Genomic DNA, 27,906 nt, shown 5'->3' on the forward strand with positions numbered 1-27,906 from the left:
ATGCATATTCAACATTTTCTCTGAAATTGTCCCAGTGACTGACCTGGTTGGTACCTGCTGATCCTTGGACAGACAGACTGAACTGGCGAGCTCCAGTAATCAGCATGCCGTGGATTTGTTTAAGATTACCATATTACCATAATTAAGGGCTTATAATAGAATGTGCTAATTGCATTTTTGGTGGCGAGGGCATGTTTCTTAATGGCTCATTAGGCCCACAGTACATTGGCAGATGTTTTCTTCCGAGTAGAGGCTCACTTTTCAGTGTCCATGATACCCCAGAACACATCACTGGGCTACCAGCTAATAAGTGATCTGCACTTGTCAGAGAATATAATGTGGCTGCGTCCCTTTATATTACTCGGGGTGGGGGAAAGCTGTTTACCTATTTTAAACTAGCATCAGACAATTTCCTTTCATTTAAGTATACCTTCTTGTCCTGCCCAGTTTCATTTGGGTTCGTGAATAGAGTGGAAATGGGAAGCAATTTAATCTCTGATGGGGAAAGTCAATTGGATTTAAATTATTTGGTTTTGAAATGCCCAATTTTGTTCATTTTGTGTTTGCAATTTGAATTTGTAATGAAAAATCTATAAAAAGAGTCAAAAGCAGAGCCCAGGCCCCTGTTTAAACCATTGTTTTCAGACAAAGTTTGTGATTTAGTCGTAGGCAGTCACCTTGCACTTGCACCTGCTGCAATTACGTTTTTATCTTTAGGACAGACCAGTGGTGCTTATAATGGAATAACACATTAAATAAGATAATGCTGTATGCAGGGACAAAAGCCAGTCATGGCATTTTACAGTAAATATTTATCATCTCCTTCTACATACCTCTTATACCTCAGTTCACTCCTCAGCCCTCTCGAGGTGTGGGCCAGAGGTACCTGCTAGATAAACCCCCGCGACATGCCCCTAATCTCACTAAATATGTGTTCTTGTCATCATCACCATAGGGATGAAAATTACATGCACTCACAAGGCACTTGATTAGACTGATTTTGTTTGTTTGGCAGCTGCGTCACCTGGGAAATGACGAGGTGCACATAGTGTGGTCAGAGCACTCCAGGGACTACCGTCGTGGCATCATCCCAACCGACTTTGGAGACGTGCTGATTATCATCTACCCAATGAAGAATCACATGTTCTTCATCCAGATCATGAAGAAACCACAGGTAAACCACCACATTCAGTGGATTTTGTTGAGATTATCGTCAGCTAGGGCTAGGCAATATGGAGAAAATCAAAAATCACGATATCTTTGAACAAATACCTCGACAGAAGACACTTAACTGTCATTGTAGATGTACAGCAAATAATGTTTGGTTGCTTTCAGGCTGACAGCTGCACAAAACCCAAATAAAAACTTAAGATCAAAGCCAAATTTACACTGACGCTTGTGATATAATGATATCCAATATCAACAATGTATCTAGTTTCATATCATGATATCCAGGGGCGGGCTGGGGTTGAAATTCAGCCCGGGAGCTTGATTTGGAGAGGTCTTTTTTCTGATCGCACGACAGATGCAAGTAGAACCGTAATTTTAACACGAATACTTTATTTGCAGTATAAAAACAATCTAATGATATTAAACACAACACACACAGATTAGTCAGTAGAGTGTATTGAATTTAATATAATTCTATGCAAAGACCTGTTGCCAACCCAGTCCTGCACACTGCACCTGTACCTGGCACTGTTTTCCTGATCCACTTTCCTCCTTCTCCTCCTCCTCTTCCTCCTTCTTCTCCTCCACCTCCTCTTCCATCTCCTCCTCCTCCTTCTCCTGCCCCTCCTCATCTGTCTCTTCCTCCTCCTCACTCCTATGACTGGTATTATCCTGTCCCTCTGCATCAACTCCACGACTGACACTGGCCTTGTCAGCTAATAATAACAATAACAGCAACAATGATAAGCGTTATAGCAGTAGTGTGTTAGAACACAAATACAATATAAAAATCAACATAACAAAAGCCACACACACACACACACACACAGTAAATGAATTACTCACTTTAATGTATTTTTCTTGAGCAGGTAAAAATGGCTATATATTAATGTAGAAACAGAACAGGAAAACAGGATGTATAGCCTATATATTCAAATATTATCTTTTTGGATGGATTTTATTTTTAATTGATAAAGCAGATTAATGATTTATGCATGTATGGTGTAACATTGCTGATAGGCTACCTTTAATGTTCTCTGTGCCCTGAACACATCCAAAAACACAAACTACAGTTGTCAATGGGCCTGAAAATTACAACCCGACCGGGTTTTTAAGCCCAGACACGACACAGCCGACACACCAGCATTAGCCTAATTGTCTGCCCAAAAAAAAAAAAGGAAGACCAAGGCCCGACCCGGCCCGAGTCATTTGCATATTTTTTTTTTTCCCGACAAACCCGACCGTACCCGCGGGCTCAGGCTGGGTTCGGGCCGGCCCGACCCGTCTGGGATAATAGGGCCATGTAGGCAGTGCTTGCTAACCACTCGTATCCCCCCCTTAATATGCAAAATATTACACTGACCCAGTCTGACGTTCCACTCTGTGCCACTGCCATCTGCGGCTGCGAGGGCAGGCTGCTGCGCTCAACCGCGGCTGCATTTTATGGGGTAAAAAAAACCACCACCGGCCATTTCGGCCTGGAACAGACCGGCCGTTCGAGAATACTCACGAACCTTCCTATGGCCAGCCCGCCCCTGATGATGTCAATATAATACTCATACATTGCCCAGCCTCATCGTCAGCTGTACACATACAATGGCATCAACTCATTGGAGGTGGGAAGTTACTTTAACTGCGTGTGATCAAACATTTTTTAAAGCAGCTGTGCGGAACTTTATGTTTTCGTTGATTATAGCGCCCCCTTTGGTCGAAGCAGTATGACACCCACAGCCTGGTGTCGTAAAATTCCGACTGCAGCCGGCATTTGGCTTCATTCGTAAAATCTCAACTGCAACCGGCAATTACCGCATGCATTTGTTTTGGAGAGCGAGACAGCACAGCAAAGCTGTTACCTGCAGCCTTCGCTTGCAAAGCTAACGTTACTAACGTCAGGTCAGTCCAAGTAATTAGTGGAAACAGCAAAATTACTCAGTAAATTCTCCTGTCGTGTTTCTGTTCTGATCTAATCCTAACGCAGCAAAGCTGTTACCTGCAGCCTTCGCTTGCAAAGCTAACGTTACTAACGTCAGGTCAGTCCAAGTAATTAGTGGAAACATGCTAACGTTACACACAAGTTAGTAGTAAAGTAAGACCTGTTCATAAATGTTCTGGTGTAGCTCTGAATTTCTTCTAAACTGCCTGCTGTATATTTGTGTTCATGGTCACAGTCACAGATCGTTTTGTAGCGTTTGTACTAGACAAAAGCGTTCACATCAGCTAACGTTACGTTCAGCTTGCTTATAACTTCCATGTCGTCATATATTGAAGTGAAACAACATCCAACAAGTTGCGCTATATTCTCTAAATAAAAACAAAAATTACATACCTGTCAATTAGGAAAAGGGCTAACTCGGGATCAGTTTTAAAACCTTTCAAATCTCTCAGTTCTCTCCACTTGGTGAATGCCAAACCGAGGTTTACAAGAGCCCTATCACTGTCCCGTTTAGCCTTCTTCTGTTTCTTTTTCTTTTAGATGGTGCTCCTTCGTTGTCTGCCATGGCATCAAAAGTACAACCAAGTCCTTATAGATACATCTCTGGTAAAACTGTTATGTGTTCAGCAGTACCGCTTACTCCAAGAACACGCTCTGTAAACACGGCTACTTCTTCTGTGGTTTAATGGCTGCGGGCCGCTGCGGGTGTGCAGACTTACTTCCACCTCCGGGTGCCGTATTCTAGTTTGCTGACTTTCACTGTGTCCGACCCGAGCCAGACTACGCTAAATAGCCATATAGAGAAAAGCTTTTTTGTCGCTGTTGGGTTCAAATAAATATGCGGATCTTTAAGGGGGTGTGATACGAACTAGGGAGTTTTATAAATGGTAAAAAGTTCTGCACAGCTGCTTTATATTAGCTTCTATTTCCTTTACACTAAAATGACAGAGTCTCAGTTTCCAGGCACAATAAGCAGAAAAACACTATTTTCAGCACTGCACTAATTAAAAGTCTCTGTTCACAAGTTAAAACAGTTAATCAATCATTTATTAAGGACCACACTGCAGAAGTCAGTGAAATTTCAGTACAGCACGGTGGGAAGCTCAATACATATCAGTGTCATTTACATTGAACAAAGACAGAATTTACATCACATCCCATCAGTCACACAACATTACAAGACAAACATTCACACACAACAGTCCCTTCTCTTTGCATCCTGTTCAGACTTTGCCGTGAGTTGTAAAGGGCCTTTCTGCTGTTATGGTTTCTGTCTGAAGGCTCTCAGTTTCACCTACTCCAGCTGTGCATTATTACCCACACTGTGGGTATGTGCTCTCAGAGATGGTTACTATCTTTTCCTGGCTAGCTTTCATCTTGGCTACTCTGTAGTATGCACTCGATGTGTGGCCTTCCACAGGATAGTGAAATATCTTTGTCTGAGAATGGCTACCTTTAGATGTCCAGATATAGCCACAATATTTTCTATGTGAAAACTATTCAGATGTAAAAAATAAAATTCATAATATATTCTGTTTTGTAGTCGTCACTGTTCAGACATTGATTATCAGTACAACATTTAAATCTCAGCTCTGTTTTGATAGTCATTGATCAGCCCTGTGGAGAATTGGCCGTCATGTGTCACTAAAGTGGAGTGTATTTGTTTCATTTGATGTTAATTTGTGCCTTATTTCCCTCTCGCATTTTTGGCAGTTTTTTACTCTTTTACAGATAATCTTTATTACCAGTATAAATGATCATAGTGACAGTGTATTTTCATCTCCATGTGGATGAAAATGATCCCACTCATAAAGCTAACTGCATTTATTAAGACTCTATGAGAGACTGTTTGGATTGTTTTTGTTTGACAGTTAAAGTCAATAAGGATGTTTACCTTTTGTTTCAACTGTCTTTTTGGATGTGTATGACAACTTAACCCATAATACACAAAAGCAAGGTTACATTGAAGGGAAAATTTGCCACCTCTTTTGTGGATGTCCAATCAGCGTTGATGGTGGATGTAGTCAAATGCAGCAATAAATTCCTCAGTGCTTAAAAAAAAAAAGTAGCATTCTCGCGTTTCTGAGCCAATCTGGTGGTGCCAACATGTATCAGGATGCATTGCGTACAAGCTTTCATTCACTGCAGCAGAATGATTCAGTTTGTTTGTTTCGGAAGGCAGTTTGAGCAAAGGCATCACCAGTCGTTGTTTGCACCCAGCAGCTCAGGGTCTGGAGGGTCCTCACCGGACATAACCTCTTGTACAGCTCATGCAGCCTCAGGCTCTCTCCGCTGCATTTCTTCAGTCTTATACTCTGGCTCAAATAAATAGGCTGAGTCCAAGTCAGCCAAAACACTGAAATGTATTCTCATTCATATTCATATTTTTGGGACAGAGCTAGTTTGCAATACAGGTGAAGAGAACAAGGAAGTTCTGTTTTTGAGTGGCATCTAGACTATGCCCCCTGGCCACCCAGAGGCAAAATCTAAGCTGAACTAGCTTGTAGTACTTCCTGCTTGTCACGTCAAATGATGGTGCTGGATGCAGAAAGAACAGGTTTTGCAGCTGCAGACTCAGCTTTGTCGATAAATATAGCATGCACTGAGAACTTAATTGCTTCAGTGGAATACATTTACCATTAACACTTGTAGGACATCCATATAAAAGGTGACAATTTATCCCTTTAAGTTTATATACTTCAATGATTGCATGTGTGTAAACAACCTCAACCCAATACAGGGTCTCTACAGCCAACGCACAGTTGGGAGAAAGGCAGAGGCTGCCACTGCCCCCCCCCCACACACACACACACACACACACACACCCCATACAATCCAGAGGATTTTCCATAAATTCAAAGTTGACTACTTCCCTTTCAAGATCCTGTAAAGCTATCTACTCAGGTTTCTGATGTTAGTTCACACAGTGTCACCTCAGTTTTCTAGCGTGTGATTAAGCTAATTGGTCTGCATTATTTCTGGTTAAAATCCATTCATTGTATAATTTGACTGGTTATTATACGAGCTGAACTGCCAAGTTGAAGACAGCCGGACCTCTCGGAGACTTTGACATTCACGTCAACTTCCAGGTCAATGACCATTGAGCTCCAGTGATTAAGGGCCCCCTTCCAATATGCATGAACAGACGTGTGTACCCACACACACTCACACGCTGCCGCTAAAATGCATATTGCCCCTTTGTATTTGTTCGGTAGCTCAATACAAGGGCATTGTTTAGTATTGATTGTCATTTTAATTTCATTTGCCTAACATTGATTCACATTAGATATGTGTGGTTGTCATGCAAAGTTAGGTAAAAATCCAATTTCAACTTGAACCCTTGCCCTAAACAGATGGAGAAACGGTTAAAAAAAAAAAAAAAGAGGAACAAAAAGATTTTTAATCAACCCTTTCTAATTTTGGAGTTACTCACATATACAATGACAGGACACTGCCAAATTAACTTTGGATCAATATGGAGTTTTGATGCCTCGTGTTCTTATTTTTTTTCTACTCTCCCTCTCAACTTCTCCAGGTTCCTTTCTTTGGGCCTCTGTTTAATGGCGCCATCATCACTGGGAAGCTGCTGCCGAGCTTGGTGCGGGCCACCTGTATCAATGCCAGCAGAGCTGTCAAGTCCCGGCTGACTCTCTACCAGAGCTTGTATCCTTTACTCCTCATGCCTTCTGCTTTATTTACTGTTCACTATTCTATACGGGCGCGGCTCATCAGAGAAATGGAAGGGTTTTTTTAAGAATCAACCACTGATTACTTGTACAGCTGACACCATTAAGAGCATACATTTAGCTGTGCTTTCATGATGATTTCATTAGATGTCTAACACCACTGAGCTTAAATTTCCAGCACCACCAGTGGGTAAATTCATTGAGACATGTGGCGTGCTTGTCACGTCAGCCAACGTACACAGCTGAGTGCTGACACTGATCTTTATGGGCTGGCTGATTTACATACAGCTATTAGGCTGGGGCTGTTTCACAGCCTGGAGCAGCATGGGAGGTTGTGTGGGGCTGTTTTGGGCAGGAGCAAAGATAATGTGTCATCATCTATCACTACCGTTTTATGGAGCACAAGGAAAGCCAAAATAAGAACACCCTCAACTAATGCATACAAGTGCATACAGAAACCAGCACAAACACATGCACACACCCACACACACATACTCACTCTCATCCCTCCACCCATCCATCCAACAGTGTGCCGTTAAGAGCCTGACTCCAGCTGTAGTTGTCAGTTGGTTTAAAGGGAGTGTAATCACCAATGGAGATGAATTAGCATGTGAATGCCAGCAGCACAGAGTTGGGGGGTGAGATGGGGGGCAGAGTCGGGATGGCCCCTGGAGGGAGAAACCTGATCTCCCTTAACGCCTTAACGCTCCTCCTCGGACAGCATGTACAGCACCGCCTTACCAGAACCACGCTGCCCCTCTGGCGGTTGCTATAGAAACTTCCCCCGAGGAGGTTTCATTTAGATGGAAGACTAGTTTCTATTGTTTTTAAGACACTGGCATATTTTAAAAGTTGTTGTTTTTGAGTAATTATGAGGTCCTTGTATGATAGTCATTTACAAAGAAAGGCATTTGGTTTTTGATTATCCTGCAACACACCCTGCGTATGTTGTTTACAGTTGGGTGTGTGTAAGTATGTGCCTGCTTGTGTGCGTTTCACAGTGCATCACATCCCCTGGCCCCCTACCCCTATATCAGGCCTTGTCTGTGTGTCCCCGGGGGAATCCTGAGTGACAGATGTCTGTTACCCAACGCCAAGTGAATTAGCCCAGTGTGACTCTCAGTGCCAAAGGGGGGCCAGCCACAGGCCTGCCTGCCTCTGTGAGCCTCAGGGGGTGGGGGGTGGGTGGGACAGTACCGAGCCTGTGCTGGGCCACAAAAGCCTTACCTGGCATTCCTTAGCAGAGGAGCAGACAGCACAAAGGCATGATCTATGAGAGGAGATAAGCGCTGCCTCTGGAGTTCTGGCACTGATGGGCTGCCAGGCCTCGCACACTCCAAGAGAGGAGATGAATGAATGTGCCAGGCGAAGCACACTGCCAGCATGAGTATCTGCATGTCTGTTTTTTCTGCTGTTTGGCTGCTGAGCTTGAGAGCTTGTGAGGACAAAGGCAACGTATACACTAATGAATAGCCAAAATGTTAGGGGTGGTGAATGCCATTTGATAACCAAGTTTTTAGATTTTAAGAGTGACTGACATGTCCGGAACTGGCATGACCCATGAACAAGAGTCTTGAGCGGCAGGTGGAGTCACTCTTTTATATGTTTCCATTATGCCAGCCTTTTGCACTTTCCCTCTCCAGTCGTCATTCTTCCATCTTCTCAGGTTATACGGCTCTTTATCTTTCACAGGTTGGAACAATGACCCAACCTTCTTTTTTTTTTTTTTTTTTTTTGCTGGCATGTGTGTTTTTTGTGCAGGATGGAAAATCCTCATCCTTAGTTTACCCCTTCACAATGCCTTAACAATCCACAGTCTGCTTTCTGCCTGTGAGGCCACTCTCCAAGGTAATTAGTTGAATATTTCTTCAAAGAGAAGCTATATGACCCCCGTGTGTCCAGATAAAAGGCCAGTATGGCACTGCGGCCCCCTCTCTCGCTCTGTCACAAGGCTCGAGAGGACTCCAGCAGTCTGCCGCAACGCTCACAGAATCTCTCAGGCTAATAGGATTTGATATTGAAAAATGACCACCAGCAACATTTTCAGAAAATACACGGATACAATACAAGAGTGTTTTTCAGATAGATATCCCCCCCCCCGCTTTCTTTCTTTCTTTCCCCTCATCACATCCTCTGTCTCCTCCTCTCTCTGTGTTTCCTCCATCTCTGAATTGTGAGGATTTGTGAAATCGGTGTAGTTGTTTTCTTGCACGAGGTCCAACTCCTCGTTGTCAGTTAGAATTTGTGTCAATTTCCTCTGTCAAGACACAACCATGGCCTCATAGACATCATATCACAAGCCTCTCACAGACAACTCATAATGTATCATCTATTATTTATATGCCTGATGGAAAATGCAGCTGGTCTGGCTTTGTGTGTTCTAAGTGTATTGTCTGCCACTAGTCCACCCTTCACAGCAGCATTTTGAATAATTGAGACCACAAAATGTTCAATCTAAAACAATTTTGTATGAAACCACATTCTTTCTTTTTTTGACTAATCGGCAGCAGAGTAGAATAAGTAAATGAGATTTCGTTCCTCTATTATCGGTACTTGCCATGTGCACACAGTGTATGACATATTGACTTGAAAGATACAATGAGTTTGTTTGTGTCACCTGAACCCAGCCCATCACTGAATGGCTTCGCTGTCTGCTGCCATTTCCTGTATGATGAAGATCCTTCATACTGTCACTGTAGAATAATGTCTTCATCCAGAGGCTGAGATTCATTTCTCTCTTCAACAAGCACTTGAGTTTGATGTGCCATCCGTCACTCTTTGTGATGGGGGGTACTGTTGAGGGTCAAAACTGTCTGCGCGTGTGTGTGTTGGGGGAGACGGCAAGTTTCTAATAGGTGAGACAGTGCGGAACTGACCTTGATTCAGAGACATAGCCTCCCCACTGGACAGAATCAATAGTTTTTTTGCACACTGCCCTTAGTCCCCATCCTCTGCTCTGACACACACGTAAACACACACACACAGATCCATCTCCAGGCAGCGATCAATAACCATAATCTGTTTCTGCCCATCGCCAGTCATGCGAGCCAGGCTTTTAGGTGGTGTGTGTGTGTGTGTGTGTGTGTGTGTGTGCAGAAAGAAGAGAGGGAGGTTTGATCCTTTCAGTGGAACCCAGAAAGCTGCTGAAGTCTGTCATGTTCCCTCACAGGCTCATGTGAGCATATCTACAGTACCCCAGCTCTCCTGAATGCCCAAACGAGATGTACATAATTTCAATGGATGTATATTGAAAACATAATGGATATGATATCCTGTATGCACTCCCTTTGTGTGCCGTTGCCGCACCCTCCCGGACACCATCATAATTATTACAGTCACTGCATTGGCAATGACATATTCTCACACCCCTTCTGAGCAAGTTATTGTCCCACTCTCACTGTGTCTTTGTCCGCCGGCGGTGCGTTCTTTTGTATACTTTAAGATTCCTCACCTAGCGGAGATGAAAGTGCGTCTGTATGCATGATGGGATGTCATGAATAGGATCTGCCATGTTAGTGTTGTCTCACATGAATTATTTAGCATCGTTGATAGGTCTAATTTGCCAGCTGTTGTGCCATAACTGTCGGCAGTCTCATAGATAATACTCAGCGGTCTATATCACTGTGGAACACAGTGCTTGACTGGGCACAGTGAGATGCCGAGCTAGTCATTATATGCTGGTTTCATGTAATGGTCTGAGCTGATATGAGTGTAACTAGCCAACTTCCTGTTTATGGAAAACAATGCTGACCCACTAAAAGGTCTTATAAAAATGCCGGCAGTAACTTGTAATACACAGGAAAATTCTTAAAGGGTGGCTTAAGACTTGTCGTTTAGTGTGTGCTATCCAGTCAAGTGTCCGTATGACTGGATGCAAACCTTTTAGTTGGAGGCAGTTGGCTGTTGTCAGGCGTAGTTGGGGGTTGGGTTAGGGGCCATTTCTGAGTTGAAGTGTCCCCGCTTGGAGTTGGCCAGGGTGGTTTGGGCGGAGGCTGGCATTGGCTTTGATAGAGCAGTTGAGAGTTTACGCAGTATTTGGGGGGCTACACAAAGAGGAGGGGTCTCTCCCCCACTGAATGTTTTAACCTAATCCCATTATCAGTGTAGCGCACTGCCTCCCATCTCTTCCCCCTCCTTATCCCTAACCCCCCACCCCCACCCCACCCTTCTCTCCAGCTGACCAGCTGTTCCTGCAGGGACCCACGACAATGTCCGATGTGTTCAGATCACTGAGTACCCCCCCTCCCCAAACGCACACACAAATACACTGAGCACAGTCCATGCACAACCAAAGCAATTGCCAAGCCCATTGCTGAAGCCTAGGAAGGCCTAGAGGGAGGAGGGTGTTAGTTAGGGGAGAAGGGGGTAGCTTTGTGGGTGAGGAGGGGGCAAGCACAGGCCTGTCAAACCAAGAGCCCTGACTCAGGAGGCAGCCCAGCTCGGATGGCATATGGCGTCTAGCTTCATACAACATGCAAAAGTATTCTCTCCCCTTGCCCCCGTCTCCCTCCCCTGCTGCTAATGCAGAATGACTCATAGCATTACTCATTTTTTTTCCTCCATCCCCCCACCCCCCCACATTAGTTCCTCCTCCTCTTGCCACCCAGCTTGTAACAAAAGGCGTCCGCTGCATGGCACCCACACCCTGAAAGCCCTGGGGGCCCAGCCCAGCCCAGCCTGCACTCTAAGGTCTGAGCTTCATGGGGGCCGCCCCTTTTAAACACAGGTAGAGCAGGCGTGGAACCAGACGGCCAACAGCAGGGACCCAGAGCCCCGCCTGGGGTAGCGTACACTCACTGCTGGTGTCAAACTGTTGTGCCTGTTGGTGCATTTGTGTTTGTGTTTGTATGTACACGGAAGCTGCTTTATTTTGTAGTGCCTCTGGTGTTTTAAAACCATTCTTTGTGTGTTGGGGTGTTTTTATGCGTTTGTGAGCACCATGTGTCCCATCTAACTTCAACCTTTCTGACAAATTTGGGTTGTCTTTTATGTGCCAAAATAATTGAAGTGCTCCTTTCAAGTGTAATTTGAGTCCAGCTGGGTTAATTCAACTTTTTTCCACATTTTGATTTCTTTTCTTACACTTGATTATGTACTATTAATGAGCCATTTTATGCTGTCAGGGAGCTCTTAGCTGCCAAAATAACCCATTTTTTTATTCAGGACATAAAATAATAAGTTCTCAGCTAGCACTAGTAGAAACTGCATAGCCTAGTGTAACCCAAAAAGTGTTGTGCTCTGTGTATCTGTAAGCTGGAGCCCCCACCCTCACGCCCCTCCCCTCCTCTTTCCGTCTGTTATGCATTCATGTCTGACATCTGTGTGTTTGTGAGCGGCAAAGTGAAAGCCAGCAAGACTGCCAGTTTTGTGCGGGGTCGCATTCTCTTTTCCATCCCCACCTCAGGCACTGGGTGTCAGGTAGAATAACACAAACAAGTTCATCACAGCTGTGTAAATGGTTTTTGGGTATTTTTGACAACTGCTTTGACATATGAGTATTTTTTATCTCTTTGAATATACCATATATAACTTACTTAAATCAAATTGAACTCTAAGTACAGATCTGTTTTGTTTCATTGTTTACATGTGAACAGAAGTATGCTTTCTGAAAGTGCATAGAAAATTTAAGTTAAGGTGCTTTTTTTTGCATTAAAGTTATAAATAGCATGTCATCAGTTAGAGAAATTACAAGTGGTTGACTGTCTTTTTCTAATGACTCAAATGTATATGTCAAAATAAAGTACAGAAAACATGGCAACGAGGCAATGTACAGAAAACATAATGGTATAATTTTTAAATTTGGCATTATGGTGCTAATACTGTATGATTTTGAACACAGGACTTTTGCTTTTGACAGAATATTTATACACTGTCCTTCTTCCACCGCTGGTCATACTGAGGAAGAGTCTCCTATTTCTACTAATTCAGGGCTCAATAGAGTAAATTCACACAGATTGAACAGGCAAAGGGGATAGCATGACTTTCATTGCATTTATTATATCTTGCATACATTTGAACATGTAGACCTAACAGTAAGTAATCATTCCAAATTGGCTACTAATGTGTAAAGGAATGACTGGCTGTGTCTGTGTGGGTGTTAACACTCATCAAGAGCATACCCTCGGAAAGGCTGTCCAAAAACACTACAAATGTCCTCGCTAAATAACAACAACAAAATGAAATTGCTGTAATGACTCGCTAATAGGTCAGTGGTCTCTGTCCATCAGCCAGAATACCCTGATCCCGGTGTCACCACTGGACTAGTACCGACTGCATCGCCGTTAAGAGGACATGCTCATTGTGATTGATGTGCTGCGGTGCTGCTTCTAGCACGGGTGTAAAAACCTGTCTGTCTGCTTTAAGTGATAAGCATCCAGCTAGCCATTCCATCTGTTCCCCCTAGCCCTGTTTAATTAATGAACTTTCTTTCTCCGCCCCGTTGCCAGCCAGCGCAACACTAAAGCAAAAGCTGTTAGCCCTCTCAGGTTATCCAAATGGATGCGTGTTCTTGCCCCCCCCCCCCCCTCAATGGGTGCGTTCTCATTGATTAGTTATGTTTTGTTTTTCCCTCTTTTGTCTCAGGGTTCTTGAAGGGAGGGTTAATGAGCTTTCCTGGCAAGCTGTAGCGCTTGGAATCCGGGGATAAATGGGAATAATTTTGTTGTTGTTGTTGTTTTTTTTGTTTTTTGTTTTGTTTTTTTGTGATGGGCTTGGCAGAGATGTGAAGCCTCGTGCCACCGTGTGTGTCTGTATGTAGGAGTGTGTACGTGAATGATAATGTGTGTTTGTTTGGATATGTATGAATGGCTTTGAGGCGGGGTATATTGCATTTCATCCCTGCTGGTCCATTATTCCTCTTCAGAAGCAGGGAATCTGGAACACTCTTTAACAGTTGGGTCTGTCACTATTCATCTTTCAGCCATCTCAGCACAACTCTTGTCCTGTCCTCATTTTTACCACCAAGTACTCTCTCCCTTCCTTTATGTCCCTTCTTCCTTCCGTGTCTCTTGTTACAAGGCAGTGGACAGCCCTTTGTCCAGCTAAAGCTGCCCTCTTTTGTTTGTGCGGCCTTTTTTATCCTTGTGCTAATCGCCATGGTCGTGTGCCTGAGTTGGACCCCATATTTCACGCTCAGCTCTCCTTTGTTTGACACACCGCCCCTGATAAGAATCCCAATTCTAGGGCCTCTCTGATATTGAAATCCAACAGCGGCGTAGAAAGAGCCTTCAATCATCCATTATCTGTGCTCCAGTGATTACCATTCAATCTCCCAGGGTCCAGGCTCGTCATCACCGGCCCCAGAGCTCAGGCGTCCCCTGAAAGAACCCGCATCCCTTAACGCCTGTGTCACATGCAAGCATATCCATAGATATTTCTGACGCCGTCTTGAGACAGCCCTGCATTGAATGCTGCTGGGAAATGTCAGTGAAATGTCACTCATCGTTCTCCGCTGGAATCTCTTGGTCTCTGATGTGGCCCTGGGTTTTTAGGGACTCCTGTGAGGACACCTTGTGACATTATTGGGTTTCTTTGTCCCTAAATGGCCATTACATTTTCAATTCTCTTTTTTTTTTCTTCTAAGACTCAGATTGCTCTTTTTCTTTTTGCATAAGGCCGCGCTGCTTTTAATGTCACAGACTTAATTTGCTGTTTTAAGAAGGAATTAGTTGATTATTTATAAGTTGCACATTAATGCCTCTTTAAATGGTTCAAAGGCAGTGCCTGCTCTTCTGCTGGCCTGTGGCCATTGTTCTCTTTCAGAGGATGTCCTTGTGCCTCGCAGCATTTGCATTTTTGCACTAAATGGAATTTTCTGCATTGACAGACAAGGCACAGCAAACAAAGCAATAACAAAAACAAAACATTTAAGTATGCATCGCTGTGCATTGTCTGCCTCTTCTTACGGAAAGCAGCCTTTGATGTGTTAATACTGATAGTCTGTGTTTCATTGTCAAGTGGTGGATGTGGCTGAAAGAGAAGCACTGAGAAATATTGGCCAAATCTTCCTGTGTCTCTCCACTGCAACAGGCTGTAATAATACTGAGTTTGATGTTGAACAAAGAGAAAGTATTGTTGGTTGTAGATGCAGGCACCACACATTCTAATAGTGGGATCTGCTTATCTTAACAGCTAAATGCATCTTTGTTATACAGTATAAAATTGGAATTAGGATTGATACTACACATGATTGTAATGGTAATGAAATGTAAGAGAAGCTTTGTGCTGCAGACATCCACTTATCCAACACTCTATGTTTAGATACACAACAGCTCTCAGTACCTTTGTTTAATGTAGTGTACACATCTTCATTAGTTATGTATAGCCTCTAATTACTATTGATGAGACTCTAGCTGATTTGGGTACAAATCTATAGCTTTTGTTATTCTAATGAGCGTTATTTACCCTCAGATCTCCAAGCCAGGGGGCTTCGGAATGGGGCTTTGTGCAGGCAGATATAGCCGGGGCTGCTCGAGCTACACCCACTTGTTTTTGTATCTGCCGACTTTGACAAAATCCAGTTTCCCTCCCCCCACAACGTCACCCGTCTGCGTGGATGTATAGCACTTCCCGCTCCTCCATCTGTTTTTGTCCACCCATGAAAAGGTCCATTATAATCTGCAGGATGCACAGTTGACGTGCCGCGAGCTCGGCTTGAGCCAATCAAGGCATTGCGCTGAAGTTAGGCCACAAATCCAAGAGCCCCCCCCCCCCACACACACACACACACACACACACACACACACACTCACTCACTCCCCAAGTTCATTTTGATTATCTGGGCTCTGTGAGATCTTCAGTTGAACAAGTTTTTATAACAACATTGTCTCCATCATCCCTTCCCCAATATAAAAGCTTCCAGTCTGAATGGGGCTCTATGCATGCCCACTGGATGATGGCAGGCTCCTGATTAACCCTGGAGTGACTAGCTAATGTCATTGAAGGAGGGCCACCTGGCTGTGAGACTGTACAGTCAGCTGCCACTGAAGGGCCAGAATAGGAGACGACCAGGTGTTGGGCTCCAGCCCCCCTAATTGTTGCCATGTAATAGCCTGCTTGACTGCACAATATAGCCCAGGGGCGAGGATTAGGAAAAAGCTGTTGCCAACACAGAAGTCCATTTTCTTTTTTGCCCAAGGTTTTTGTGTGTGGGTTTCTCTTGGTGTGCATGCTTATGTGTGTATGCATATATACATCTCCCTTTGTCATCCTCCTCATCCATTACAGTCGTAGCAGGTAGAACTGGGCCCCTTTTCCTGGCTCCCAATCAGCCCCTTATCCACCTAGCACATTCATTTCAGATGTATATTACTACAAACTTGCTTTCAAGTTGGGAAGCATATCAGACCTACATATATGGACAGCATTTTGCCTCAAAGTTACAGACTTATTTTGGGCTGACTGCATGGGAAAAACTTCACAAAACATCATTGCCTTGCAACAGAAAACAAAAATCATATCATTGACTTATCATCAACATAGGCAACATCATTCTGATAAAATGATATCAAAACTTAGCCTGGCCACTGTCTCCATATGGTATTTTTAGATAGGAGTTCATATCTCATTGTAATCACAATCATATTGATTGAAATATGTCCGAAATGTGAAATTGCCCTTAGTAACTAACCCTCCCCACTCTGTGCATTCACCACAGCTGTGATCATATGTAACCCAGTGCTAATCATTATCATTCCCCGCTAAATTCCTGGCATTTTGCATAAGGCCAAGCAGCTTAATTGGCCCGATGAACCTTTCACAGAAGGGGCAATGGAGGAACAAGAGACTTCATGTGCAGCACGTCTTGGCGGGGGGAAGCAGACAGAGATGCTCGGCGTTTAGGCATCGCAGTTATTCTGCGGCACATGCCACAAGCATCATTAAAATTGCAAAAGCCTCTGTTCATTTTGTTTTAATATTTCATCAGTGCTTGTCTGAACAGCGTTATCATGGGGTTAAAATCAGAGCCATTTGGCATGACCCAGGGTTGGCACACTCCTCGTGCAATTTAAGTGTCAGACTGGTTGTCTAGATGTGTCAAGGAGATTACAGAACATCAGGGTACTTTACCGCCATGCTCTGAGGTGGTTACAGGTGGGCAGTTTGAGTCTATAGCCTGATTATACATTTTTACGCTATAAATTTCATCATGAAAGTTGAAAGAAAGAAGAGGTGAAATGCCTCCTAAGTAATCAGACGGATTTCAATCAAAGTCCAGGTCCAGTGTGCCCTTCCCTGTTTCATCTTTGACTTTTTATTAAAAGTTCAAATTGAGATCAGATAGATGCTGTTGTCCCCCTGTCTCGATTCTGAACAATTCAAATATCAGGAACTGAGGAAAAAAAATATGACGCATATTCACCTCAGATAACTCATAAGATGCACACCTTTGTCCTGACCTAATAATGTTTCCAGATGGCTGAGGCATTCATGTAACTCTGGCCATCGTCACTGACAAAGGAGACCTTCAGAGAGAACTCTCACCCAGCCAGTCACAGAACTGTATCTGTTAATCTTCATCCCTATGAGCCGTTGCTCATCTTATTATGACTTTCTGTTAATGCACGGTGGAGGCCTGTGTGACTGTCTGGCTATAATGGGCCTGTGTTTGATTAATCATGTCGATCCATTGTGTTTCACATCTAAGGCTGCTGCGTTAGGACTCATCAATGGAGACCAGAGTCCTTTGAAAAGGAGATTGGTTACAGACTCAGCTCATCTGAATACACAAGCCCAGTAGGCTTTGATGGCAGTCATGTTGTGTTGAACAAATCATGCTACAAAAAATGATGATGTCACCAGGTACACTGTGGCTGTGTACTTGTGGCTGTCCTGTACTCTGGTGTGAGGATGACTTGTTGCTTTATCATTTATATTCTGTGAAGCCCCAACAATCTGTCCGAACATAGTTTAGGGGTCAACATTGACTTTGGTGTAGGTGCTCGTCTTGTGATTTGTCGTGGAACAGAAATCGATTTTTAGTGTCCCCCAGAGGAATGGTGGGCTGCCAGAGACTTGAGAAAATGGGTGACTACTTCCTCCAGTCAGCTCATAAATAACCTGCTCATGCCAGCTAGCAGACATCAGATTTTGTCTGCGGCTGTGGCAAACCTGTGTGAAATCACTGATGGGCAGTGATGATGTCACAGGTTAGGAGTGATGTCACAGCCATAACTTCCCATCCTGCTGTCTGAATGCCAGATGGACGGTAGAGAGGTGTGGAGGTTGGAGCTTAGAAAGCTCTTGCTGTGGGGAAACTCACCCCTCAGGAGGTGTCATTAACCTGGGCTTACTGTTTGACCCGACTCCTTAGGGTCCCTCGAGTTCCAGTTTCCTGGCCCCGCTCCTAATTAGGCTACTTGTTAAAACTCTTCTGAAACCAGCTATTCCTCAGGAGCATATGATCTTGTGTATGTCTATGCACACCCAGAAAATGGACACACAAACACCTCTACTCATCATAATGCGTCCCTGACACATTCAGACGTTTTTCTGTCCTGCTGCTGTGTCTACAGCAAAAAGCTGTTTAATGAGACACCAAGGTTTGAGTATCTGCCATATAAAATGTGATTGGGACACACACACACACACACACACACACACACACACACACACACACATACCATACAGTCACCCTACTGGCTAGTTTCTGTCACACACGCTCTCACTTTATCCATCTCAATCTGTTGTTCCTTCCCACTCTGCCATTATTCCAGCAGCCAGCTTTATTGCCACATTCACTCTCTCTGTCCCTATCTTTCTCTCTCTACGTGTCTCTCCGTCTAAATGTCTCTGTCTTCCTCCTCGTTTTCCCATAATCACCTCACACCTCCGAGGGCCTCTGCTGAGACGAGCTTCACACCTCAGCCCTCACTGTGACAACAGGTACCGCTGGCACTCACCACCCGGCCTCTCTCCAATCAACACCTGCTCGGCTTTATCCCTCTTCCTTTCTTTTTTCCATTTTCCCCCCGCCATCCTTTCCATCTCCACCGTCTTTCTCCATAGTGCTATCCCCCGTTTTAGTGTCTCTGCCAGTCCCTTCTCACTGTGTATCCTCTCTTTACATTTCCCAATCTGCCTGCCATTTTTCTGCCTCTTATCTCCTTTTCCATAATGAGTAACACTTCATCCATATGCAGTCCAATCCATTCCTCCATACCAGTGCCTCCTGGAGATGTCACTGTGATCCCCTGTTGATTTAAACATGTTCATGTGACACCAGTATGCTTTCATTACCTCCTATGATAGCCAGTGGAATGAGTGACAACAGCAGCCTGTGTACAAGTTATTTAAAGGTGTGTATTTGCCACCAATCATTTTTCAAATCTGACATTTTTCCCTATTAAGTTCACCACCTAAGTGGGAGATTTAACCCCTAATGTATTCATATGGATGTACAGTATTTGTGTGATATCAAGCAGCACTGCTATGAGTGTGCGTGTGGTATGAGGACAGGAGGCACTATGCCTTTCAACAAAAAAATAATGACCACATCTGTTTTTTTACCCTGCTTGCACAGGCACCCGGCACAACTAAGCCCCCCCCCCCAATCCCTTCCTCTTAACAGGCCAATTATGTGACTGCTGGGAGTCAATGGCGCTGTGAGCTACTCCTGAGCTCCTCTCCTCACCAAGGTCAAGCTGATTGGCCCAGGTTAATGGGCAGATGTGAGGCTAAGAGAGGAGGGGGTCAAGCACCTAGAGGCACCCTCCACCTCATCTCTAAACTGTCCCTCTTCACTACAAGAGCCCCTTTTACCACCAGCGCTTCTACAAACAGGATTAACCTTGGCTGTTGCCGTGAAGGCCCGAAGTGCGTAGGAGTGTTTTCTCCCCACGCACTGCAAAGATTTTTTTTTTTTTTTTTTTTTTATAGGAGTTGAGCATTTTAAATGTTCAAGTAAAACTCCCAGAATGAGGTGCTATGTGTCCTCATTGAGAATAATGGAAACCTACGGTATATCCTGATTGTATCTGTCTTAAGTAAAGGGGTCTTTTTTTTTATTTAAACATGATTAAAGTCTGCGTTAGACATTTAGCCAATATTCCCTCACAAACAGTGTTTCTCAAGACCTAGCAGAGCTCAAAGATTTTTTTAAAAAAACTTGTTATATGAGATGATTATTATTTTTTAGCCATTGAGTGCTTGTTGTACTCTTTGTTTAATTGTTCACTCATGTATGGTAAATATCCTTTGTTCTTTCAAAATCAGGTTGTCTTGTTAATATGCTAACTGGCTGTCTGGCTGATCTTTTAAAGATCTCTGTCCAGTTCTTGGACCTGCGATATTTATCACTTACAACTGAGACTGTCCCAACTAGCTTTAAGGCAGTTGGGGTTAAACCTCTATTTGTAAAACACCTTGATCCAGGGTCAGCAAATAAGTATGGACTAGTACTCTAACCTTCAGTTCTTCTCCAAAGAACCAGAAAGAGTTGTGTATCAGCAACTTTCAGCTTAGATATTTAACTGTAATCTTTTCGTAACCTTTTTAAATGGCTTTCAGGGCCTCACTTTACCAAAACTGTACATATTAAGGCAGTGAATGATCTTCTACCTACTGTGTACTCAGATTCCACCTTAGTACGTCTATTACTGGGTCTCAGTGCATCTTTTGACACCACTTATCATTGTATACTCCAAGACTGACTAGAAAATCAATTTAGTGTCAGTGGCCAGGCACTCACATGGATTAAGTCTTACTTACCTGGAAGTGAGTTTCCTGTATATTACTAATAATACTACATGAAAGTGTGCTAATGTGAAACATGGAGTACCTCAGGGCTCTGTTTTTGGCCCATTGATTTTCTGTGTGTATATATATATACATATATATATATACACTGATGATACTCATCTGTATGTACTTGTACAGGCAGAGGATAATTCTCAAATTAGTAAACTAAAACTGGATACTCCATAATTTCCTGCTCCTAAATTCTAATAAAACTGAGATGCTGGTCATTGGCCATGTTGGACATATACAATATACAAATGTTTGATCAAGTGGCAGTCACCTCTTCGCAGCAAGTATGTGATTTCTCAGAATTTTAGTGACAACAAAAATCTTGTTATGTTTGATCCTTCCCTCTCCTTTGATCATCTCATTGAAGAAATCACCAAAACAGCCTTTTTTTCTAACCAAGCAATAAAGCTAAAATCAGGTATTTTCTGTCAATTGTTGTAATGTTTTGTTAAAACAAAGTCAGGAGGACTCTCTGCCCTCTTCCTCCGGAATAACCTCCCGCTGACATCAAACAGTGTGACTTTTTTTAGGCTTTCAAATCCAAATGATTTGTCTTAACCTTCAGTTAGTTGCTTATTCATTTATTACTTAAGGCTGTGTAGACCACTATCTTTCCAGTCTCCGGTCTCAGTCTCAATGAATCTATTAAGTCTAGTACTGTTACTCCTTGTTTGTTTTGGATAACAGGAATACGGTTTAATAACTTTGCGATCCTCTGTCAGTCTACCTAAGATGTCTTCCATTTATATTTCGTTAAAGGGTTTTTTGGGGGAGTTTTTCCCTAATCTTAATCGAGGGTATAAGGATTGAGGGGTTTGTATGCTGTACAGATTGTAAAACCCCTTGAGGCAAACTTGTGATTTGTGATATGGGGCTATATATATAAATTTGAATTGACTTGACTTCACTATGAAAATTTCCTCATTAAGCAGAGAGATTTCTGCCTTAGGCACTCAACATGATAAGGGCATCTTTGACAAAAGGGGAGGGGGTAGCCCCCCACCCTGCACCCGTCATCTGACTTCTTTGACTTAGAAGTGGATAGAAATGGAGCTTAAGTAGTGAAATGTCAGTATGGGGCGTCTTAAGACCCTGTTCTAATGCTCCTTTGCCTAATCTGGACCTTCACCCCCTGCCCTGCCTTATCAACAGATTAGCTGTGTGTGTGAGTCTCTATCTGTCTGTCAGTGTCATTCGTTCTGTTCAGTTGTGTGACTGCAAAATGAGAGTAAGACTATAAACACAAATCTCTTTACACAATCTTTCATGGGTTTGTTCAAATAAACCAAAAGTCTGCGTTTTTGGCAGGGCTACTCAAGGACACTTGGCCTAAACCCACTGTGGTCTTGACTAGTCTCCCAGTCCCTGCAGCTGACAGCCATCCCTACAGCAACCAGTGCTATTCACTGTTGGGATGGTATTCCTGAGGTGTTGAGTGTTATCTTGTCTTCACCAGATGTAGTACTGGTGTTCACTTGGCATTCAGACCAAGTAATTTTTTTGTCCCAGCACGCTCTCAGTATCCCTGAACTTCCATTTGGCAAAGTCCAGATGGGCTGTCACACAGTGGTCATTGGGTTCATCGTCTCCTGGCCAAGACCACATTTACTGACACTGGCGACGTAGTGAGCTATAGAAAGAATCTTGATAGTTAAAGTTAAATCCCACTGATTGTCGCACAGTGTGTGAAATTCATTCTCCGCATTTGACCCATCCCCTGAGGGAGCGGTGAGCAGCAGCAGTGCCACGCTCGGGAATCATGTGGTGATCTAAGCCCCCAATTCCAACCGCTAATGCTGAGTGCCAAGCAGGGAGGCAATGGGTCCCATTTTTATAGTCTTATAGTCAGAGCATCCCATTTCACAATGATGGTCCATACTTAGCTCTAGGATTACCTTCAGTTGTTATGATACAGTGGAAATCGCATATAGTGATCACAGTTACAGTGATCAAAGAGCCTGGGACAGAATACTTCCTATATGAATGCTGTTTAAGTAATTCACCTATAGTAATCAAGTTGTCTGCTTACAGGGTTCATTTTGGGTCTCTTCATACGTGATAACATTTGATAAAACATTTAAAACTACAGTGATTCCACTTTTTAATTTAATGCCCATGTTAGGCTACTTGCCTTGCCGTAAACTGTCTGCCTCCAACTAGCTGTCTGAGACTGTTGCTACATGCACATTGAAATCATGACAGGTAAAAGAAAGTAATTTTCTTTCAATGAAAAATGTAGTCTCCTCAAAGTTTATGGCTGCTAGTGATGTAGACCGAAAACGAAAGTTCACAGGGAATTTATTGCCATTTTGATTTGAAATTTTCTGTTGAGTTATGTTTGTAATTCCCCACTTGCACAGTGATGGGCATGTTTGAGCATAAGCACACGTGGTAAGCGATAAACATTGTAGTTGATGCTTCAGACTTTTCTGTTGGTCGACAGTTGGTAGCAGTTACACATTTAAAAGTTTTGGGAAATGGTAAGAAAACACTGAATATAAACTGTTCACATTCAGATTGCCTTCAAGTTAAGGAGTACTTCCTGAAGCCATGATGGTCCCTGCTGTCTGTCTGTCTGTGTGTGTGTGTGTGTGTGTGTGTGTTGAGTGTGATATGAGCGTGTGTCAGAGGCCAGTGGTGGCGTGAGGCCTTTTGTCAGCAGGGGGACTGAGCAACACAAAGAGGGAAGCTGGATGGTCAGGATGCTGCTCTCCAGAGAGACACCAGTTCAGAGGTCAACAAAGGCTCTTTTGGAGAACAGTGTGTGTGTGGGTGGAGGGTGTCAGCATGTGTTGTGGCTACTTATGCACAAACGCCTGTGTGCGAGCATGTGTACGCGTCCGCATGTGCTGGGTGGGGTTACACACGGCACAGAATGGATCCCAATGGACAGGCATTTTCAGGACAGGTCCCTGTGGACGGAGAGGGAGAAAAGGGGAGAGAGATGATGATGAGGGTTGGTGGCGGTTGGCCGATGGGGTCCAGCAGGGATGGAGCAGCCTGCTAATGAAGAGCCATCTGAGGCCTCCATTCACCTTGAACATGGGCCACTGCAGCTGCCCTGACCTTGGCTTTGATCCACAAAGATGCTTGACCCCCACCATTCCCCCAAGAGCAACCCCCCTGCCATCTGGACAACACACATGCATATGTATACATACGTGCACACACCCATAGATACATATGCATGTACACGTAGGCTGACTCATATACACATTTGCTTTCACAGGTTTCATGTTGTTGGGCTCTGTCTCTGGTGGTCTTTGTTTAGCCACATACACCTTCTTTGGTATGCAGGCTGCATTTTGTGTGTTTGTGCACACTTGACTTGTGCTTTTGTGTACAAGTGTATATATTTTGGTTACACACCTTCACTCAGACACCCCATGCAACCATAAACCACAGCCTTTGTCACTAAGAAAGAGAGGGCAAGCAGAGGACAGGGTAGTAGAGGACTATTATCCACAAAAACACATTGTCCAAAATGTGTAAATGTTGCAGTTAACAGACTGGATTCGTGCTTTTCTGTTTTATATCTAATACTCTTTCCCCACCCTCAGAACACCCGAACCACAACTGCCATGTTTCTAGACATCAGTCCCCTAACTGAAGTTGTTTTACATTTACTCAAAACTGGAAGAATTTTTTTTCTCGTTACTGTCCCAATGGTTGCTACGCTCCATAGGCATTACATTGGTTTCCCTCTCTTCTCCCTAATAGGAATGCAGCGGCTTGGAACGTAGGGGTTCCTTGGAAATTCCCAAAGTGGCGCAACACACTCTCCTCCCACACACTGGCTTGTCTTGCTTGTCCGCCCAGTTCAGCTGTAAATGACAGTTATGTCACGGGTGACTTGAGATGCAGTCCATCTGTGGAAATGTAGACCTGTCTGCATTTTCCTTTTTATATATTTCATTCCGAGCTGTATGAGAATTTTTTCATAGCTCACAATATAATGGAGCTTTGTGAAATACAGTAATGTTGTCAGTCAGGAAGGCTTTCATAACACACATAGCATTTTTATAAGTATAACATTTTGTGATTCATCTTTCCAGAGAAGTCCATCATGAAGCTGAGCCAGGTACTCATCAGCAGTAGATGCAGCTTATGTTTTACCCCAAAAGTAGGTCAGTGTCAGCGGGTTTGGTGTCCATGACATGGACATAATCTTTGCGTCACTGTTCTGGATGTGTCCCTTGATTAAGTTACTGCATGGAGGCAAGCGCATCTGTGCATATGCAGGGGAACAAGCTGTGCCCATGGCTTAGTAATTAGAGACAAGCAGAAAGGTGAGGGAGTGCGAGAGAGAGAGGCAGCAAGATTACCCCTCACTGTGCATCAGGTCTGATATCTGTGCAGCAATTTTTTTACCCACAGATAGCATCGTACATTTACTTAAGTGAGCTGATTATGGCTCTCGCTTTCACTCATCTCCAAAATACCTTTTATTAGTCTCCCTCCCTCGCCGCCTGTCTTTCTCCCTGGCAGCCTGTCATATATTTTCTCTCGTCTCTTGATAATTCTACACTATCTCCCTTCATTTTATTCTTTGAAGTTTTTTTTTTTCTCGCCCACTATAATCCATTTGTCTAACTTGGATAGAGGGCAGCGGAAGGAAGTAGTGGAGGAGAGGCGTGTGTCAGAGTCAGAGAGAGCGTCTGCTCCAGCTGGAGTCAATATTTGCTTTAGGAATCTCAATAACAGGCCTCCAGTCATCTGCATCTCTGATAATGGACAGCCATATGGCTCTGTTGACCCACGCTGTGCCGAGGTTCTCGTTCTCTCTCTCTTCATCTTCCCTTGTGTTTCATTTGTTGGCCTCCTTCTAACTTCTCTCATTTCTTTTCATTAAGTCCTTCCCTGTACTATATTTTGTCTTCTACTTATCACCTATCTGGGCACATTTTGTTCTTTTACAAACATCCTTTCTCTCTGTCCGTCATCCATAAAAGCCTGGATATGACCCACCACACAGAGCTGTGACCCGAGTTACCATGGCAGCAGAGACTGGGATGCCCACTCTTTTCCAGCAAGTGACAGAAAACAGTGACGTTGCATGTCTGGCTATGACTGGAAGACAGATATGGAGCTCAAGAGGGAAGTGCTTTTACATGCTTAAAGTCATGCTGCTCTGCATCTCCTAAATGGAGATTCTGGCCCCGTCTTTTCATTCCTCTTTTCCTACTTAAGGTAGGAAATATGAGCTTTTATGTTAATGGATTTCTTGGTGTTCTCTCCCGACAAGCAACCAAATGTTGCATGTCTATCCAAGAATCTTGTTTTGCAATAAAATGCCCCGAAATTGAGCAGAGTAGACTTCCTCAATGTTTCACATAGAGTTACATAATTCTATTCTTTTGTTTTTGTTTGTTTTAAGGCCAAGACGCATAAACTGATGTCAAAGAATTAGCGGCAACAAGAGCCCCCTAGTGTTACCTCTCAAGACTGTGTCTTGGCCAAAAAGTTGCACATGAACGCACCAAACCAACGGTCAACAAGCACTTATGTTTTGCCCCTGTGTGAGAAGATGCATACCCCTTCATACCAGCAGATGGCAGTCATCTGTAATCATCATTCAAAAAAGAAAACCAGAAGACCGCCTTGACGCTAGTTAGCCAGTTAGCACTTTACTAACACAATCCACTGTTGAAAGAACAGAGCCTATTAACCATGCGCCAGTCAATAATTAGACCATCACAAATTGTTTCTACTGGATGGCTAGAGAAAAACAATCTTACCTCATATAAAAAGTTTGTTTTGACCTCACTCCCTTTTGATTTTAGCTTTTTGTATATGTTCCTCACTTCAGTTTCTCCTCTTGTGCGCTGAGCTGAACTGCCAATCATGTGATTTCATTCACTAACAGGCTCGGTTGTGCCGAGGCCTAATCAGAGTGTTGAATCAGCAGGGGAAAAAAACAACTAGTGCCAATGAGGGCTAACAGTGCGGGACATACCACACTGACAAGGGCTGTTCACCAACAGCCCAACTTTGACCGACAGCCGCCCATTGGCTTGATGTGTCAGGGCCTTTAATATACCCTTGCTAGTATTTGTGTCTAACTTTTACCTTCCGTGGTTTAAGTATTCAATTCATGTTTTTGCAGTTTAAAACCAGTCAACTATAAATAGACTATATTAGACTTCGCTCCTTTTACACTGCCTGTTCAAGGCAGGAATTTTGCACCATTATTCCTCCTCCGCACTCTGCATTAACGGTAAGATCATGGAATAGACTTGTTTTGTCTTTTAGTCGGCAGCAGAGGTAGTAACAGCACCAAATCGATGTCTGTATAAAAGGGATAGACAGCAGGACGGGACAGCTTTGGCAACATGTTAGGTATGCAACCCATCCCCGTGAGATTTAAAAGGCAGCTGATAGCAGTTAGCAGCTAAATCAAAGAAGAAGAACAGAACTGGAAATGTCTGCAAAATATGAAAGCAATGAGGTTTAGGAGCTCTTTACCCTCTGAGCAGAGGACAGGAAATGGGACAGTAAATGATTGGTATTGCCATGTTATGCTATTGTTGTTTAGAAAATGCTGCCTAATGCATACGTTATATGTCAGCTAGAGGCTGACACTGTTGTTTCACACATCACACCTCTTCTGATTCCGAAATATCAGCATGCTATCTAAAATCACACACTGGAGTGGCAAGATGCCGGCGTTGTTTGGTTCTTTATGACACAGCAAAGCCGGCATAAAGAAGGGTCTTCATCACTGCTCTATCGCGCAATCTGTGTTTAAAAAGGGGCTTGTAATTATTTGGTTCATAGGACGTGTGGAACCAAACAGCACTAGTATACAAACCCATCCGGCTCTCTGTCTTCCTCTGTTACCCTCTCCTTTGTCTCAGTCTGCCCTCTGTCCATCTCTGTCTGTCCCTGTGAGCAGCTTGGCCATCGTACCCTCTGGTGCCTCCCGGCTCAGGTGCCCGTCACCCCCGCTTTGCTACGGTTCCCTCAAAGCCATTGGTCATGGCAGCCTTGGCCCCTGCTGTGGCGGCATGTGCCCACAGCAGGCCCCCTGCCCAGTCACTGTCTCGTCCTATCTATCTAACCCAGACCGGAGCCTCTCGGCCCAGTCCAGCCTATCTCCGCTCAGCCTGGTTCAGCCTTGGCGTCAGCAACAGCTCAGTGCCACTCCACCCTGGCAGTCGTAATGAGATGAGGGGGAGGGGGGTTTCTGTGTTGAGTTACTAGAGTTGGTGTGTGTGTGTGTGTGTGTGTGTGTGTGTCTGTGTGTGTGTGTGAGTGAGTGAGTGAATGTGAGAGAGAGAGAGAGAGTGAGAATGTATGTGTTTGTCAAGCAATTTGTTAGGTGTCATCTATCAAGGCAACATGGCCACAACAGACAGCCGTGAGAATAAT

The 27,906-nt window shown here is 43.8% G+C and overlaps 1 protein-coding gene across 6 annotated transcripts in view; it reads left to right on the forward strand.

Moving 5' to 3' along the window:
• The window catches only part of ralgapa2 (Ral GTPase activating protein catalytic subunit alpha 2), a 110,564-nt gene that overhangs the window by 71,612 nt on the left and 11,046 nt on the right, over positions 1–27,906 (forward strand). For all 6 annotated transcript variants that reach the window (XR_007450846.1, XR_007450847.1, XM_049595357.1 and 3 more), the window contains 2 exons: positions 1,016–1,174; positions 6,639–6,766. Coding sequence is in view for 4 of the 6 variants with exons in the window: in XM_049595357.1 (XP_049451314.1) it covers positions 1,016–1,174; positions 6,639–6,766 (287 nt within the window). In the remaining 2 variants the exon portion in view is untranslated. The remainder of the gene's footprint in view (positions 1–1,015; positions 1,175–6,638; positions 6,767–27,906) is intronic.

The sequence above is a fragment of the Epinephelus fuscoguttatus genome, linkage group LG14, assembly GCF_011397635.1.
Source record: "Epinephelus fuscoguttatus linkage group LG14, E.fuscoguttatus.final_Chr_v1".
In the NCBI taxonomy this organism is placed as follows: domain Eukaryota; kingdom Metazoa; phylum Chordata; class Actinopteri; order Perciformes; family Serranidae; genus Epinephelus; species Epinephelus fuscoguttatus.